This window comes from Protopterus annectens, chromosome 9.part0, assembly GCF_019279795.1.
Source record: "Protopterus annectens isolate FY-2018-M chromosome 9.part0, PAN1.0, whole genome shotgun sequence".
NCBI classification, from domain to species: Eukaryota; Metazoa; Chordata; order Ceratodontiformes; family Protopteridae; genus Protopterus; species Protopterus annectens.
The window spans coordinates 1,949,448,399-1,949,468,886 of record NC_056743.1 but is presented as its reverse complement, the minus strand read 5'-3'; the positions used below and the strand labels follow the sequence as shown (position 1 = coordinate 1,949,468,886).

General features: G+C 36.7%; 1 protein-coding gene across 1 annotated transcript in view; it reads left to right on the top strand.

Moving 5' to 3' along the window:
• Positions 1-379: 379 nt before the first annotated feature.
• The window catches only part of KRI1 (KRI1 homolog), a 1,261,256-nt gene continuing 1,241,147 nt past the window's right edge, over positions 380-20,488 (top strand). The window contains exon 1 of the mRNA XM_044084757.1: positions 380-712. Within this exon, the coding sequence (XP_043940692.1) occupies positions 628-712 (85 nt within the window). The 5' untranslated portion in view covers positions 380-627. The remainder of the gene's footprint in view (positions 713-20,488) is intronic.

Sequence of the window (20,488 nt, the reverse complement as noted above, 5' to 3'; positions counted from 1 at the left end):
GCTAATCAGAGGTAACATTCCATGGCTAATTCATCTATTACACTGTATCTTCACAACTTTTATGAGAGATAGATCAAAATTGAGAGGTAACATTCCAGGGCTAATTCATCTATCCGTCCACAGCCCCTTTTTCACATTTTTGCATCATGGGATCAGTGTTTTAGGGATAATATGAAGAAGGACATCGGTAAATGGGGGGAGGGGGGGTGCACAGTCTATGCAGAAATCTTAGTAATTAAGACTTTCGCGCAAGTACTTAGCAGCTCTCAACTATAGCGGTAGCACGGAGGAATGCAGGCTTCATGCAAATCACAAGAAAAAAATCAGTTAAGGTATAGCACTGCAGAAACATAGCGTTTTCCATGGAAATTATTTTTAATTAGTAGAATATAAGAAAAAAAAAAACAGGAAACGGGCGTGATAAAGAGCCAGCTTTGATACTATTTTACAGTAAAAATTAAGGACTATACAACACTGGAAAAACGAAACTAGCCTCACAATTTGACATTTGTTAAGTCTCGACATCGTAAGCGCGGACCTGTTGACTGGAAGCATGCGCTGTTCCGTTTGTTGTGGTTGCATGAACGCGCACGTTGCAATCTGTCTCTCACGAAGCACGGGATTAATATGGCGAATAAGGCAGAGTTGAAGATTAACCGTGAATTTGCTGAACGTTACGATCGTTACCGGCAGCGGGAAGAACTACAGAAACGTAAGTTGGCGGCTACTGTGTGAAATCAGCAGTATAACCAATGATGTACTGAGTCAAAGTCCCAGTGAAGTGTTGAACGAGGACGTGAGTGATTCTGATTCACAGTCCTAAACAGTTAAAAACGACTTAGGACCACATTTAGCGTATGAACTGAGTTGGTAGTAGGTTCCTCTCGTTTAATTTTATATGATAATTATTTCTAGCAGGTATAAATTAACTTTCAGGTCTAGATTTTTACACCTCACTCATTGATGGGAGTAAAAAGCACTACATTTCTGTACTTCTGCCTGCAGCTGTTGGATATTAAAGTTTTACGAAGAAGTTTTCAGGTCCGTGATGCTAAAGGCTTCTGAAGCAGAATGTGACATATTTATGTTATTTGCTTTTAAGCACTTCAGAACTGATATATCCTGAGTAACACACCAGATCACCTTGGAATACAATATCATTGCACAATTTCTGTGTTCTTTTAGTATCCTGCTCCCAGAACAGTATAACCTAGAAGTTAGTGATGAACATACCTCTCATAAGTACTAGACTAGCTGTCTTCCATGTGCCTTTTTAAGCCTAGCCAATTTCCGTTTTTTTGTGATGGAATTTTCCTTTTCCATTTAGTTAGAAATTGGCCTTCTCAATCCCAGGGTAGGTAATTATATATAATAGGATTATAGAAGCTTACTAGGCTGTTGATCTGGAGGTCATTTCAAGCCTAGGCGTTTCATCCCAATGTAAAGCGATATAAATATTAGGTAATACCCAAGATTGCATGTAGTAATGAGTGCCCATGTCCAGGAGAGTTGTGGGCACTATTCCCGGTAAGAATTTATGGTGCCCCATTTACTCTTCCAGGTTCCTTTTGGACAGTGTCATAGAGGTGCTCAGTTTCCCATGAGTAGATAGCCTATTCCAGAGACGTTGCAGTTGCTGGGAGATAAATCTGTCCCTCCAGTATGTCCTATTTAAGTGGCACGCCGTATTTAGGTCCCTGGAACGGGTGGCCCTAGTTCCGTTTTATTTACGGGTATGCAGCAAGTTCATTAGGTTTGTGTCTGAGATTGCTCTGTAAGCCAGGCATGTCTCCCGTAAGAAGTCTGTGTGACAGGGACTTTAGTCTGTCTGTGTACGGCACGTGCTGGAGTCCTTTGATCTTCTTTGTTGGAAACCTCTGAGGTCTCTCTAGTTGTTACAGGTGCTTTGTACGGTACATGCCGAATGAGACGTTATACGCAATTATGGGCCAGTTTAGTGCCAAGTATAGAGAGGTTATAACCGCTTTTGCTCTCGAGGCAATGCCTTTACTGATTAATGTTCTGTTTTCCATCCATAGATCCAAGTCACACTTGAATATGAACAGGGATGAACTATTGTGTGCATGGGGACTGTGTTCAGTAGTGATGGTATCCTGTTCAGGATACCTCAACTTGTCATGCCTTTCAGTTTCGTTGCTCAAGAATTCTAAACAAAGACAACAGTAATAAATCTCAAAGGTCCAAAATCAAGGACAGTTTTTTAAATATTGTTCTACTTCACTTGCAAGGTTAAAATGAACATGAGCTTTTGCATTGTGTATTTTCTGACCAATAAAAAGTAAAACTCCAGTGATTGGGAATTATTGGCTGACTGTAGTCATCTGTGATTCCCCAGAAAATCAAAAATGTAGTGAGAGGGCCAAAATAAGAGGCAAAGTTAGGGACAGCTGAGAGGTATTTCAGTAAATGCCATAATATTCTCCATCCTCTTTAGAACTAACCCTCCCCCATACCCTTTGTGACGGCTGTGCCCTGGCCCAGCAATCAAGGAGCTTCAATCCTTACCACTAACACCAGGGAGGGCTATCCATATAAGAGGGAAGGATAAATACACACAGTAAAGTACAATTTCCCTTAAGTGCATACAGAGATCACAGTCGGTCTGGGGTTGGTTGCTCCCCAGGTCCCAAATAAGACTCCCCACTGGCACAGCTGTATGGTCTAGATCTCAACCTAGCTGGCAAGCTAACCTCCAGTGCCCTCTTTGTCCCACCAGTGCTTTGTGTCCCTGCCCAGGTAGCTGACACACCACATACACTGAGATAAGTATTTATACAACTTCACAGACACTCCTGGAAAAGGCTGACGCATATTCTCCAGCTGTGCCCCTTTACCCAGACTATACGGTAGTAATTACTGCTACCACCAGCTAAAACTTATCAGCTACCCAAAGGCCCTTAAAAGGGTGTCCAATTATTACTGTGCAGTATTATTATCCAATTGGTAAATGTGACTAAGCAATCAAGGCCTATTGGAAGGGCTTATTACAGCATCACTTATAAGCATGCAATGTAGTCTAGAGCTTACTTATCTCTACACAAACCATCCACAGGTAAAATGTTTTAAAATATTTAATAATAAATAATTAAAACACACGACAAGACTACTACACGACGATGCCACTCGAGTTCAGAGGTCACACAGAAACTTAAAACAATACAGTAAGAAAGTGCTGATATAACAGAAAAACACTTGTCTAATCTTTATAGTCCTAGCTATTTCTACAAGAAATAACTGGTAAAGAAAGACAAACCAAATTAACCAAATAAGGAGTACCACCAGACTCAGACAGACAAAAAATGTTAAATCCTGAACTCCAGGAACGTGTCCTCCAACCTAACTACTGTTGGAAAATGCAAGTAGTACCGAAAAAGTATAAATCCACAAGAACCAGCTTTAGAAATTCCAAATGGACACAGCTTCCACGTAATTCTTTTATTCTTAAAACCAGACAGAAAACAGTTCGAATAAATCCAAGCGCTTTCGCCTGAGTAGTCTCAGGCTTTTTCAAGGTTAAATTGAGCTTGTGGCCATATTGTTTATATATTCAACTTAATAGGCCAGTTTAAAATCCTTAATTAATTGCAATCAACATTTAAATTGCAACAGTGCTTTACTAAAAGCATTTTGAAGCTGGTAAATGTTCTTCCTTCACTCAGTGTTTTATGCATACATCAAAACTAACTTACGGTGTATTGTACATCGAAAATTGAGTACATCTTGTTAACAAACATGTTTAAAACAATAAAAATATAAATTATTTAAATGTTTATATGCGTATCCTTTAAATAGTTAAAAAATAGTAAATTACAGAACTTTAAAAATGTATTACACTTGATTCCTTACAAAAAAAACAGGTAGTGGACCTTGCATAAGTTGTGTGTGTATGAATATGACACATTGATTTCTAATTATTCTTTCTAAAAATTAATCCATGTTAAATAATAAATAATAAATAACTTTCATTTAATTAAAAATCATTTATAATATTTTTCATAATATGCCAAAAAATTGATATGATCAGAACCATTGATGTTAAAGTTAAATAAATAAATAAAATAAATAGATTATAATTTATTTCTTTTCACCTTTAGTATACTATTGATACTAATACTGTCATTCATCCCCGGATTTTTAGAAGCATCTAATCTAAGCTGCCAAATTAATAACCTCCTCGAGGATCCAGAAGGACGCGTTTGAGTACAAAAAATTTTAAAGACATATTAGTGCATGTTAAAGAATGCTTATAGAATGCATTAGAAGTTTTCTTTTTTTCTATTTCATATAAATGTTCATAAATTCTTTTTTTAAGCATTCTAGTAGTTTTCCCTACATAGAATCCATAACAAAATAGGCAAATACCCAAGTAGACTACTCCTGTTGAATTACAATTGTGGTATCCTGGTGTTTTCAGTGTGCAGTTCCTAGATGGTAAAAATATTTCAGCAGCATCTAGTAGACAACTGCATTGATTGCACATACCACATTTGTATGAGCCATTTTTCCTATGAGATGAGAGGGTGTTCATCAATTGTCGTGTACAAAAGTTTTGTTCAAACATCCCTTTCAAGTTGGTATCTCGTTTTCTTATAAATGTTAAAGTCTTGGGTAAATAAGTTTTGATATCTTCCTGTGCGGTTAACAAAGGCCAAAATAAATGTAAGGTATTCTCTATGTAGGGTGCATCACTAGTGCATGTATAGATAAAACTTTTCTGTATGTCTTCCTGTCCTTTTTTAGTGATCGTAGAAAGAGGAAGTCCTTTACTCAAAAGGGGTGGAAATGTTAAATCCCTTTTCTCTAACACCTCGTCTATACAAGAATTGATTAATTGTATAGGGTAACCTCTTTCTGTGAACATATCTGTTAAAAATCTAGTTTCCTCTAAGAAAGATTCGAGTGTGCTACATATTCTAGACGCTCAAATCAATTGACCTCTGATAATCCCCTTTTTTGTATAAAAAGGGTGTGAACTATCAAAGTGCAGAAATGTGTTAGAGAAAGAGGACTTCCTAAAAATTTTTGATTGGAAGTGTTCATTCTCCTTGTCTTTGAATAATAAAATATCTAAATAGTGTAGAGAATTTTTACTAACTTCATAGGTAAAGGACAAAAAATTAGTAGTTGAATTGATGTAATCAAAAAATTCAAGAAAGTTATTTATTATTTAACATGGATTAATTTTTAGAAAGAATAATTAGAAATCAATGTGTCATATTCATACACACACAACTTATGCAAGGTCCACTATCTGTTTTTTTTGTAAGGAATCAAGTGTAATACATTTTTAAAGTTCTGTAATTTACTATTTTTTAACTATTTAAAGCATACGCATATAAACATTTAAATAATTTATATTTTTATTGTTTTAAACATATTTGTTAACAAGATGTACTCAATTTTCGATGTACAATACACCGTAAGTTAGTTTTGATGTATGCATAAAACACTGAGTGAAGGAAGAACATTTACCAGCTTCAAAATGCTTTTAGTAAAGCACTGTTGCACTTTAAATGTTGATTGCAATTAATTAATGATTTTAAACTGGCCTATTAAGTTGAATATATAAACAATATGGCCACAAGCTCAATTTAACCTTGAAAAAGCCTGAGACTACTCTGGCGAAAGCGCTTGGATTTATTCGAACTGTTTTCTGTCTGGTTTTAAGAATAAAAGAATTACGTGGAAGCTGTGTCCATTTGGAATTTCTAAAGCTGGTTCTTGTGGATTTATACTTTTTCGGTACTACTTGCATTTTCCAACAGTAGTTAGGTTGGAGGACACGTTCCTGGAGTCCAGGATTTAACATTTTTTGTCTGTCTGAGTCTGGTGGTACTCCTTATTTGGTTCATTTGGTTTGTCTTTCTTTACCAGTTATCTGTTTGTATGGCGGAAGAACCATCAGTCTCGGACTTGTTGAACACACCCCTTATTTTAAGGGAAGGAAGCGATGAAGCACCGGTTACACGCAAAGAATTTAACCAGGTGCTAGCGTTGCTTACAAACATCAGCAACGCTCTTACTGGTCAAGCTAATTTTGCTGTTTCTGACTCTCCTTTTCTGATTCCGGGAAACCAACAAGAAGCATGTAACGAACGGAGATTCTTCATGGCGCAGGAGCCGAATGGCACCGCTGGTTCGGGACACAACTTGCGAACGAATAACAATATTTTACAAGCTCAAGAAGGAAACTCAAGCAGCAGTTCAGCACCGAATGGTGAAGTTGCTGACAAAACTTTTAATTTTAAAAAATGGACTGAACTCCAACCGGAGTTCAAACAAGGTACATTTAACACCAACATACAACAGTTGGACATAGACTTCGATACTTTTAGTAACAAATTATATGCATATAAGAATTCCCAACTTGAGATTAATTACCTCAAAGAATGCATTAAAGTTAAGAGAGTACCGAAAGGCTTAAGATGTTACAAATTTCCGAGCAATGCCACTGCAGGTTCTATTTTACACACACAATTATTAGAACTGTTTGACCGTACAGGTTTAGAAATGCTGGACTTGATGGTAAAAGATTATCAAAATAAATGCAATGTAATGTTGAATGAATTAACTGTATTGAATGACAACATTGTACAACACAAAAACTTTCTTAGACATAAAAGAAAATATGATGAAGTTTTTGTTGAAGTGGACCAGCATTGTTTAAAAGTAGTGGATAGGAAAGTGAAAAAACTGGACAGGGACATGCTTGAATACAGAGAAGGGAAGGCTTACCCTACAGGGCAGAAAAATAATAAATTTACAGAAACCTACACAGAAACTTTTGAAAACAGAGTAGGGAACCATAATGCAACTAATGTAACTAACATGGAGCCGTTGCGCAGGAGCGAAAGGTTAGCACAGAAAGGGAACAACAACTCCCCACAGGGTTTTCACTATCCCCAGGGCAGACCAATGGGGAGGAATTACAATGTCCCTCACCAACAGAATTGGGGGAGGGGCCGCAACTGAATTTTGAGATAGATGACTCTACTGTGTGTGATTTTGAGTTGACAGCCTTTGACACTAATAACATAGTTGTCTCTTTAGACAACTTTAGTATTTATAATTATACTAATTTAGATATTACTCCTGTATACTTTGAACTTTTTACCAAAGGATTAAATTACATTCCAGCAAGACCGGCATATCTGCCTAAGCTCCTAATAGAATTAAAATTATTTGTTAGGAATTTGAATCTTTCCCTCTTTTTTAAAGGACAAAGAGTAGTGATGAATGATATTACCAGGTCTAGCACATTTAACCCCCCCCCCACATCCGAGTTTGAAAATCTTTGAAGAACTTATTGAGAAGACACTCAGAGAGAACTTGGTAAAAAATCATGATCCCTCTCACAATTTTGACAAACATTTGAGAGAAATAATAGATTTATTAAGAAAAGAAAAGATCAGGGTCATGAAACCTGATAAAGGGGGGGGGGGTGGTACTTATGCACTTGTTTGATTATGACAATGCAATGCACAATATATTACAGGATACTGATACTTATGAGCAGGCATCTAAAAATGAACTAAATGTTGCGTATGCCAACATAAAATACATCTTGAATGATCACTTACTTCAAGGGGTGATAAATGAGGAATTATTTAACTATCTAAATGTGCCCTACCCAAAAATCCCTATACTGTTTGGCATACCAAAGGTGCATAAAGGGATAAAACCTTTGAAATTTAGGCCGATTGTGGCCGGTGCTGGCAGTATTACAGAACCTTTAGGTAAATTTGTAGAACATAATATCAAATCTTTAGTTTCTAAGCTCCCGTATGTTTGTAGAGATTCTTGGGAATTCTTAGCTAGCATTCCACCAGACATTTGCAATAAAGATGTGCTTATGATAACAATAGATGTAGTTAGTTGAATTATTCCCAAGTATACCTCATGGCACAGGATTAGACTGGTTTTCAGACACTTTAATTAATGCAGCTAATTTAAGTAACAACCAGATCAATTTAATAATTGAATTTATGGATATAATTTTGAATAATAATTATATCTTTTTTGATGGAGAATTTTTTAGACAAAACAAAGGGGTAGCAATGGGCTCCCCATGTGCATCATCTTATGCTAATACTGTTTTACACAAATGGGAGCAAACATATATACATTCTACTAAATGGAAAGAACACATTTTATTCTACAAACGTTACCTGGACGACATATGTATTTTATGGCAAGGTTCTGAGGAAACATTTCTTGAATTTTTTGATTACATCAATTCAACTACTAATTTTTTGTCCTTTACCTATGAAGTTAGTAAAAATTCTCTACACTATTTAGATATTTTATTATTCAAAGACAAGGAGAATGAACAGTTCCAATCAAAAATTTTTAGGAAGTCCTCTTTCTCTAACACATTTCTGCACTTTGATAGTTCACACCCTTTTTATACAAAAAAGGGGATTATCGGAGGTCAATTGATTCGAGCGTCTAGAATATGTAGCACACTCGAATCTTTCTTAGAGGAAACTAGATTTTTAACAGATATGTTCACAGAAAGAGGTTACCCTATACAATTAATCAATTCTTGTATAGACGAGGTGTTAGAGAAAAGGGATTTAACATTTCCACCCCTTTTGAGTAAAGGACTTCCTCTTTCTACGATCACTAAAAAAGGACAGGAAGACATACAGAAAAGTTTTATCTATACATACACTAGTGATGCACCCTACATAGAGAATACCTTACATTTATTTTGGCCTTTGTTAACCGCACAGGAAGACATCAAAACTTATTTACCCAAGACTCTAACATTTACTAGAAAACGAGATACCAACCTGAAAGGGATGTTTGAACAAAACTCTAGTACACGACAATTGATGAACACCCTTTCATCTCATAGGAAAAATGGCACATACAAATGTGGTATGTGCAAACAATGCAGTTACCTACTAGATGCTGCTGAAATATTTTTACCATCTAGGAACTGCACACTGAAAACATCAGGATACCACAATTGTAATTCAACAGGAGTAGTCTATTTGGGTATTTGCCTATTTTGTCATGGATTCTATGTAGGGAAAACTACTAGAATGCTTAAAAAAAGAATTTATGAACATTTATATGAAATAGAAAAAAAGAAAACTTCTAATGCATTCTATAAGCATTCTCTAACATGCACTAATATGTCTTTAAAATTTTTTGTACTCGAACGTGTCCTTCTGGATCCTCGAGGAGGTGATTGGGAAAGTTATTTAGAAAGTAGAGAGTTAATTTGGCAGCTTAGATTAGATGCTTCTAAAAATCCGGGGATGAATGATAGTATTAGTATCAATAGTATACTAAAGGTGAAAAGAAATAAATTATAATCTATTTATTTATTTATTTATTTAGCTTTAACATCAATGGTTCTGATCATATCAATTTTTTGGCATATTATGAAAAATATTATAAATGATTTTTAATTAAATGAAAGTTATTTATTATTTAACATGGATTAATTTTTAGAAAGAATAATTAGAAATCAATGTGTCATATTCATACACACACAACTTATGCAAGGTCCACTACCTGTTTTTTTTGTAAGGAATCAAGTGTAATACATTTTTAAAGTTCTGTAATTTACTATTTTTTAACTATTTAAAGCATACGCATATAAACATTTAAATAATTTATATTTTTATTGTTTTAAACATATTTGTTAACAAGATGTACTCAATTTTCGATGTACAATACACCGTAAGTTAGTTTTGATGTATGCATAAAACACTGAGTGAAGGAAGAACATTTACCAGCTTCAAAATGCTTTTAGTAAAGCACTGTTGCACTTTAAATGTTGATTGCAATTAATTAATGATTTTAAACTGGCCTATTAAGTTGAATATATAAACAATATGGCCACAAGCTCAATTTAACCTTGAAAAAGCCTGAGACTACTCGGGCGAAAGCGCTTGGATTTATTCGAACTGTTTTCTGTCTGGTTTTAAGAATAAAAGAATTACGTGGAAGCTGTGTCCATTTGGAATTTCTAAAGCTGGTTCTTGTGGATTTATACTTTTTCGGTACTACTTGCATTTTCCAACAGTAGTTAGGTTGGAGGACACGTTCCTGGAGTCCAGGATTTAACATTTTTTGTCTGTCTGAGTCTGGTGGTACTCCTTATTTGGTTCATTTCTACAAGAAAACATACTTTTAAGATACTACTTACATAGAGAGCATAAGGCAGTGCTGCGAGTTGGATATCAAGATCAAAATGCTTCAGTCTTTCTGAACAATAGTTTTTAAACTCACTAACAAACATCTCTGCTGGGCCTTCCCAGATTACATCATTTTGACACTTAGGTTTTCCCAGTATACACAGTGCATCATTTTGACACAGTCTGGAGTTCCCAGGCCAACAGGCTACATTATTTAACAATCTAATACCTGCTCAGGAAACTACAACAATAAAAGACATTTCACATGTACACTCTAGTAATTATTCCTTAAGTTAAAACAATCGAAAGAATGTGTTCAGTTAGCCTCTTCGGCACCACTATCTAGATCAAAAGGTATACAAGACATAATTTTAACTTCAAAAAAACAGATGTGAAATGCTTGGCTTAGTTTTCCTTACAGCATATGGCAATATTGAAGTTCACATTTTGCAGTGTTTTCTTTCATTTAAGAAACAAGGCTGCATTTTACATTTATATTTACAAATGCCAGAATTATGTATTAAATTCTATTTGGCTAGGCTGGCAGCCTTTTCCCATCTTCCCCCAGTCTTCACACCCTTTACATGGAATTAGCATAAAATAAGTTTGTCAGTCTGGTTTAACAGAAATGTGTGCTCAGCTGAAGTGACAGTCATGGTCTAAAACAGTTTAGGTATGGGAGCACATACGTAATGCAAAATGATGCCCTACTATTCAAAACACAGTTAAGTAGTGTATTATTTATTTACATTTATTTTCGGTGGTTAAGTACTGATCAGGTTGTACAATTTACAGGCCAGGCCAGTGAGTACAAAAGATGATTTATTAATTTCCATTTGTTAACCACAATCATCTGTCTCGGCAGAATAGAATCCGTTTTCAGTGGACGTCCATGAAGTAAACCACCCTAAAACACAGAGATTCATAAAATTATACAAATGTAAGGCGTTATGCTTCTTAACAAATGATAAAGTGATAGCTAAGGCATACATACATGTGTATCAAACATGCAGTGGTTTAGGTAAAATATATGCAGTATGCAGGCACATTTGTCATTCAGAAACTATTACAAATTCTCAAGGCTTGTGAGAAGGAAGCAGTAAAATAATTCAGTATAAAAAAGAATGAATTTGTTTACAAAAAAGGTTATATCATTAAAGAGAGAAGGAAGTATTGTGTGGAGAATAAGATTTATTGATAAAAAATGGACTGAAGGAAAGAACACAGAATGTTAAAATTCTGTTGACTGAAATTTGTTTAAAGAGAATTAGATTAGGAAGAGATAGTAACCGTTTATCATCTTTTACTTTTTAGTACAGAAACAGACATATATGGTATTTACGTAATCCTTTAGGGAGTTAAAAAGTTTCAGGTTGTCTTGTTAGCTTATGTCAAATGGAAGAAGATTCCAAATTTTTGCTATGTGCACATAGGAGAGAGAGTTTCAGAAGTGATTATTGTTGGTCAGTTGCTGTCAGGTTCCAAGCAGATGATCCAAGTGACATAGACAATATGTAAATCTTTACAAGATTTCTTAAGGCGGGATATTTTTTCAAGTTGCAAACAATGTGATGCACAACCTTTACCTGAGCTACTGCTGTAACATTTGTGAAAGTCTAGCAACTGTATTTTCAAAGCAGCGAGTGGTGAGTCATGTTTGCAAGATGAGCTATAATTTTGTTTGCCTTATTATACATGTTTGTGTAGAGAAGGCTAAGTGGCAAAATGTATGTGCAATTTAGTTGACTTCAGGAGGAATAATGTTATCACGCTGCATTCGGAGTTTTTGATATATTTTGTTTGCTATGTAGTCGGTATGGCAGTCATATTTCAGACTGCTGTTGATAACACCTAGGAGTTTCTGTTATCCTCTTTCTGTGTGAGTATTTGTGGTTCTTTTAGTTTGGGTGTTGAGTTTGTAAAGGTAGAGTCATCAGCTTATTAAATGGTATATGCATCTGTTGTGATCTTAGAATCTTGTTAAAAGTAATGGACCTAAGACATGTACGTAAGGTACCCCAGATGTCCTGGGAAGTTCAGAGGAATATGTAGCTTGTCATTATACTTTGAGAGTGATGAATAGTCTAGTCCCAGGTGTTATGATTTTAAAAGTTAGCTGAAAAGAAGGGATTAATACTCTGAATGTTGCAGTGTTCACTAGTTGAGTTGGGGGGTTGATGTGAAACAGAGGCATACTTCTGCTTTACAAGTCTAAGGGGAGAACCGTCCCAGTTTGATCTTTCAGTTCCCAGTGGAATGAATAGATGAGATGAGACCGGGGGGAGGGCACTTCTAAAACCATATGTGCAGTAGGGGCAGGCATCTCAAAAGCCACCCCTGCTAAAAAGCATAATAGAGACTGCACAGGTAGCTGGGTACAAAAAATTGCCAGGCAAACATATTTCTCAAAATAGAAAATAAAAATATATAGATATAGTCAAATCAGACAATAAAATGCATAAACAGAATAGGCAAAGCAGAAATCCACTCTAAATGGCTGTATTAATTAGATAACTTAAGTGCAGACACAAAGAAATAAATAAAATTTATTTATTATTATTTTATTTAACATTTGTTGACCGGGAATGTCCGACTAGGTTCCACAGAGCCTGATTTCAGCGGAGGCCCGGGGAGAAATGCTCCAGATGCATGTCTTTGGAATGTGGGAGGAAACCGGAGTACCCGGAGGAAACCCACGCGAACACAGGGAGAACATGCAAACTGCACACAGAAGGCACCCCAGCTGAGAATCAAACCGGAGAACCTCTTGCTGTGAGGCGACAATGTTAACCGCTGCACCACTGTGACTTCCTAAATGACTTCCTTGGCAATGGTGCAGCGGTAGCATTGTTGCCTCACAGCAAGAGGTTCTCCTTTCGATTCAAGGCTGGAGCGCCTTGTGTGTGAAGTCTGCATGTCCTATCCGCGGTCAAGTGGCGTTCGAAAGACATGCGTAGAATGGGCGTGCCTTTGTTGAAGGGTGTAGGTCGAGTTGGCACCTCGGCACTAAAAATTTACAGCCACTCATTAGCGGACTGGAGTTCTGCTGTGGAGACCCCTAACCGGGAAAAGCTGAAAGAACAACAACAACTTCCTTGGCTTCTTTTCTGATTTTAAAACTGAGTGCATGTAATATGTAGTGTGCAGCAGAAAAGTTTCAGCTTTAGTCTTTTTACTTCACTGACTGTCTCAATCACGTTCAAAACAATTTGTTCTCAGTTGATGCTGTCTCTTTGAAACACATTATTGTAAAGAGCTCTGGGATAATATTGACTGAACACCAAGCTGATAAACAGCAAGTGCCCAGGCTGAGGATGTAATTGGTCATTATTTGAACAGTGAGATAGAATGTCTGATATGAACTGCAGTGAATGGCTGTACAGTTAGTGCATCCTGAAGAAGGATTTAGTTACATTACATGGATTTGTGCCAGATGTCGGTATTTGCGTATTATCGCAACCAGATTTTTAGCCACTCGATAATACATAAGTAGCAATACTTGTTGACAGTTGTGCAGTTTCTAAGACAGTTTGCAGTTCATTTGAACAGAACACACACACACAAAAAAAAGACCATTTCACACTAACTTAAATAGTACAAAATTTGAAGTGCCGTTATAAAGAAACAGCAGCCCAATTTCTCTTATTTTGTGGACAAGTACGATTCCGAGCATGACAGCTGGGTATTTTGTACGCTGTACACAGTTAATGGCAGTCTGCCAGTAATGTGTCTTCAAATGATGGGCACTCAGTTTTTAGGTAGGCAAAGTACCTACCCTGCTAACATACACTCTTCAAAACCTCTATAAATTGAGATGGCACACCATGGACGGAAGGTACAGTCCTGCTAATTTTTAAAGTGGTGCAGTTCGTACTGTGATCTCGGAATGACTTCATCTTTAAGTGGAAAGGGGTATGTGAAGTTTTAACTGCTATTCTGTCAATGTGATAATGAGATACAGCAGTAAACTGAACGCAGACACAAACACACAAATGCAAAAATAATGGCTTGAAAAGTGCTGAGAAGCCACACACAATTATGACAATAGAAGAACACAGCCTACAGTTGTATTGCGAAGCAGTTTGCAGACACAAAGCTGGGAGGTAAGCTACTGAGGAAGAGGAATTTTGCTGTTGTTCCTCTTCCTACATCTCATTATCACATTGACAGAATAGCAGTTAAGACTTCACACACCCCTTTCCACTTAAATATGAAGTCGTTCCGAGATCACAGTATGAATTGCACCACTTTAAAAATCTGGTTGCGATAATATGCAAATACCCAGATATATGAAATAGTTGGCAAATATGTAGAAGTAATTGTAAAAATGTATTTTATTTATAATGTATTAACCAGAGTACAGCACCAATCCCATTGGACCTTTTTCAGTCTCAGCCTGGGGTAGACCTAGTAGGTACATAATATTTCATACCGAGTGAATGACAATGCAGTGCATACGTATATTATGTACAATTAAGTCAATCAATATCTATATACAGTCTGAATATCAGAGTTGTCCTGAGGGTGTAAAGGCAGTAGATACATGACATTATATGCAGAGGAACAGGGAAAAAATCAATGCATGCATTATATACAGACTGGATGTAAATTATTTGACGTAACTGTACCTGTCAACTATGTTATCTGGGTGATGCAAGGTGCATGGACGTCCATCTGCAAAGTACTGATATGTAAAGTGGTCATTTTTGAGAACAGGCACCATAAATAGTGTCTATATTATATAATCAAACTTTCGAATCCCATATGTTCGACAACATATGATCGAATTTCGAAAGTTCGAATATATAATAAAAAAAAAAAAAAAAAAAAAAAACTTAACAGTGCGCTGCACCCCCCAGCCCCCTGTACTGAGCTACATTTCTAAAAATATAGCTAGGGTGCATGCTGTCCCTACTCAATATTTTGTTAGCATAACAATCTTTTCTATACATCCTTGTAGTAATTCTATGCTGATTGTCTTTTTCTACATACACATCTGGAAAGCCAATACCTTCAACTGAATAATTTAAAGTAAATTTTAGGAAGCTAGATGACCCATTAATAAATGTAACAAACTCCATTAGTTGTGTGATAGACCATCTCCATAAAAGAAAAAGGTCATCCACAAACCTTCTGTAAAATAATATAAAATCTTTATATGGACCTCCTAACAGTTTCCCAGATGGACATAACTGCATTTGCATAACTGTTTGAACAAGAACTCCCCATTGCAACACCATTTCTCTGCCAATAAATGGTATCACCATATACAAAAACACTTATTTTCAATGCACCCTAACTATATTTTTAGAAATGTAGCTCAGAACCAACTTTTAAGAGCTTCTAGATTGTGTGTGAAGAATGATGAATATGAAAAACGAATAAAAATAACAGCTTCAGATCTTTTAGAGAGAGGCTATGGAGACGGGATGATTTACAATAATATTGCACAAGTTAGGAAACTAAGAGGAACAAGAGCTAAACCTTATTTTTCAGAGAGTTCAGTAGTTAATAAACAGACACCTGATAAATTAAGAATGTGTATCCCATATACTACTGATATTAAAAAATATACATCTATTATTATTGAGCATTGGAATATTCTTGTTACTGATAGTCAAATTAGAGACCTAGTGGGAATAAAACCTCAATTTCCATTGAAGAATAAGAAAATTTTGAAGAGAAGTCTATGTTTAAGGAGAAATCAAATACGTAATGAATTTGTATATGGGACAAAACCATGTGGTAGCTGTAATTTTTGTAAATGGATAAATACAAACCTATATTTTAAACATCTTGATACTAGATGTATATTTGATATCAAAGTGGATGCGACCTGTGATACGAGGCATTTAGTCTATTTAGCTAGCTGTTTGGTATGTAATAAATTTTATATTGGCAAAACGGATCGCACTTTAAAAGAGAGAATAAGAGAGCATCTCTATCACATAAAGAAAGGTAGTAATATTAATGCTTTAGCTAAACATGTTAAGAGCGTAGGTGAGCATCACATTTTTAAATTTATAGTGATAGGTAGAACATACTGTGATATTAGGAGAGGTGATATTAGATACAGAACTGAAGAAATGGAAGCCAACTGGATCGTAAGACTCAGAGCAAACTATTGGCATGGCCGAAATGACTGTGTCCCTATTAAACCTATGAGATCTATACGTAGGTAGGTTAAATATCTGACTTCTGAATATACACTTTTACCACCATTTTAGTGTCTCTTTAAAAATGTTAATTAGTTGTTGTCATGTGATTAGAATGAATGGTTTAAAAGGTGTTTGTTTTTATTTTAGTATATGCACCTGATGAAGCTGTATGTGAAAGCGCTTGTGTTTTAATAAAGTCAGTACTGCTGGAAGGATTTATTGGCGTATTTTTTATTTTTCACTTGGACTCTGGAGCCTTACCTTTGCTATATTTTATCATTTATTGGACTACTACTGTTTATCTGCAATGGTATTTGGTGTTTATTGGGTGCCAGCTTTTGCTTGATTATACTATGTGTTTGGTTTATGATAGTATATAACCCAGGTTGTAATTACAAATGGTGTTCTGTTTAAGTCTGTAACATAGATGAAAGCGCTTAACCGGACTATTTGTGTTCCTTTTAAATAGTGTTTTTAGAGAAATTTGTGTTATCTTCTTGGGATCCTACCACCCTATAGAGCGGATTATTGTGCATGAACTTTATCTGTTGTTTTTTGCTGGTTGCAGACTCGTATATTAGAGAGGTTAATCAGATGTTTAAAATGTTTAAATGATTTTGCAGTACTGCCGCAGTTTTCTACTCGAAAATCCCCTTGATTGTCTTTGCTTGCTGTCAGACGTCTAATCCTCCAACGGATTAGCTAGCCACAAATTGCAATCACCGTTTGAAAACCCATACTCGTTTTACAAACCAAAAAAAATAAAAAAAAGAAAAACCCACCAAGATAGTGTTTTAATAGTCTACTACCCTTCCCGATCACTTTGTAAGGAGTCAGACAGGGTATACTGCTTTGGCTTTTTGTTTCCCGATGCTTTCTGTTGTCAAGGCAAAGGCTGAGAAAAAGGAACGCGGAACGTGTTTTAAGTGTGGAACGGGGGAACTTGCTTAACTGACATCTTGAGACGCTGGCAGTAAATGGGGAAACCTATTTTTAAAACCTTATTTTTTTTTTCATCCGTCGAAGTGAGAAACCTTCCTAAAAACAAGAACCCATTAAAGAAAACATGCGTCTGAGATTTTCTCATACTTCATCGGTCCCAGTTGACACAAGGGAAAGCAACCATCATTCGCTTGAAAATGTGGTTGCGGTAATATGCAAGTACCAAATTTTCTCTAAGTAAAATTCATTGCAGAACGACAACTGTAAAGAAGACAAATGAATGGTGACTGTGTTTGTGCTTTGTTTGATAGTTAAGCAGAACAGAAGGATCAGTAACTGCTCTGTAGGAAGACATTGGGCCCCAGGGCCATTAGCTTATTAATCTCCTGTGATCAGTACATTATGTCTAACATCACTAGCTTTCCTCTTAATAATGACTATATTTCCAGAATAAATAAAATTTTTGCAGATTATAAATAAAATGAAATTAAATTGATCAGAAAGATTGTGAAGGAGGGCTGGCCTTATTAAGAATGGTAATATTAAAGCAGTTTAATCAAAAACCATGAATGCGAATAGAAAGGAGGAGCCAAATTCATCACCCGATGATGATGATGCTTAGAGAATGAGTCCACCCTGAAATACCTTCTTTGCATGTTTTCCAGATTAGCAGAGAAGCCACCCTACGTAGCACTGCTTCAGAATTTTAAGGTAGTTATTCACAAATCTGATTGAAGGGAGGTGACGGGTACATCTAGAGGGCATAACGGCTTCCTTGTACAATTGTCAGACTGCCTTAGAATGCCAGCAAGAAAAACGTTGAGGAATTATCTGTATCATTAAATACTCCATCTGTGGAGGAAACAAACTTGGTACAGCTGCAGGACAGATAAATGCTACCTTGTTTATGACCACCAGCCGTTCAGTAGTAGTGTTGATAAAGGCTGTCAGTGCACCTGTAGAAGAGTTCGAATATCTCTAAAGACTCTGCTTGAATTTGAGGTTTTACAAAAGGATTTTACTTGTGTGCTAACTTTGAGAGAAAGTGTGGCTTAGCTTTGAAAGTTTTTTTTTTAAGAGTTAAATTTTAATTTTCTTATCAGCGATCATGTGCAGAATGTGCCCAGTGGCAGGAAACCTAGTACGTATAAACCATTGTGAGACTCCCTGGTTTTGAAAATTATGTGAGGAGAAGAAAATTATGACTGTTGCAGCCAATCTTTCTGAGCATAAAATTCACCTGTAGAAGAAAGAACTGTGGTAAATTACTAAATAATATGTATAGAAAATGGGTCCACTTCGTATGACTGAAAGCTCAAAATACTGACATTCATTTGACTGAGACCACGCTCACGAATTTTTAAAATACTGAAAACTCATCTGACTGAGTTTCATTATAAGGGTACTAGAACTTGTCAGAGATTTGGGATGCGTGACTAGGCTTTGAGAGATTACATAATCTGATTTTTAAATGTGATTGCTGAAAGATATTTTGGAATTACATACTGCCGAGTATCCCATTTTTCCAAAAAATGTTTTTGTATGCTTGTTACATCTGATTAATTTCGTTCTGTCATTTCCACTGTTGCAATAACTAGGTGCTTAAACTGAAACCATTGCCATGGTGGTTTAAAGCAAAGCACAGCTTCAGCAGAAATTGATACCCTCTCATGTTAAAGATCTGGCATTTATTTTGGGGGGGGGGGGCAAAATTTTAATTTAGAACAGCTTTTGGTAACACTTGATGTAAAATCTCATTACAGAGTTATCCCCCCCCAAGTAAAAGGGTTTGAAAATGTTCTTTAGTATATTATTTATTATTTTTTTTTGTTTATTTCCAGTTTGATGACCGGAGAATTCTACTAGGTCAAGCAGAGCCCATTTTCAATGGAGGCCCTGGAGAAAAGCTCCAAAAGCAGTTAACAGAATATAACATATGTAAAGTATGAAATATACAGTATGCAAAAGCATAAACAAAACACGTGCAACACATATCTCACAAAGCCAGTGTGCCGAACAGTCACAGCCCTTAAGACTAAACACACCTGATACACTTGTAATAGGTGACTCTATCGTCAGGCACACTGACGTCCCGCTCACCAGGCTGAACAAGGAGAGTGTCACGGTGAGCAACCTGTCGGGCGCTAGGATCCGCCACATAACACAAGCACTCAGGTCACTCCAAGGCAAGTACAAGTATGACTCAGTCATTGTCCATGCTGGTGTGAATGACCTAAGACGTACCTCCCTCGACTACATGAAAAGAGACATAAAGGAGCTCTCTGAGCATGTAGCCCAGGCCGGTATGACCCTGACCTTGAGTAGCATCTTACCCTCACCAAGAATGATGCCAAAATATGAAGACAAGATGATCAATTTCAACAATTGGCTTAAGTACTGGTGTCATTCAAAGGGGATCCAATGCCTGTCAGCTTGGGATGATATGCTCGACAAGCCACGATGCTTCGCTAGGGACAGCTTGCACCTGTCACCCCTGGGCTTTCGGATATTGGCAAAGGCTCTTGCTACCCCCATAGTGCCTTTTTTAGGCAAGGCTCAAAAGACAAACCCACCTCCATAGGTATCACAAAGGATAAGAAACTAAGAGTAATGCTACTCAACGCCAGAAGTCTAAACCTCAAGATGCACACACTCGAAACTCTCCTTAGCATGGAGAACAACGATATCTGTGCAGTAACAGAAACCTGGTTCAAGGCTCCCGAGAGCACCCCAGCACTACCAGGTTATACCTCATACCATGCTTTTCGGCCCCAAAAATTGGACCGAACCACAAAAGGAGGGGGACTATCGATATTCATCAAAGATACCCACACCTCCAGGTTGGTGGCAAAGCACGAAGCATCAGAGACTATTCATGTGCAACTAACAGTGGGTAAAACTGCCTTCCAGTTTATAGCCTGCTACAGACCACCCTCCCAAACCCAGGAACCCCACTCGGCCTTCCTGAGAACACTGGAAAATATGAAGGTCTCTCCAAACACCATTATATTGGGCGACTTCAACTACCCAAACATAGACTGGGAGCATTACTCTAGCTCCAACACCCTAGTCCAAAGGTTCCTAGAATTTATAAACTCCAATGCTATGGAACAACTTGTTACCACTCCCATAAGAGGGGAAAACATACTGGACCTGATCATCACCAACATAGGGACTCTATGCTCCAGACCAGAACTGTATCCCTCACTGGTA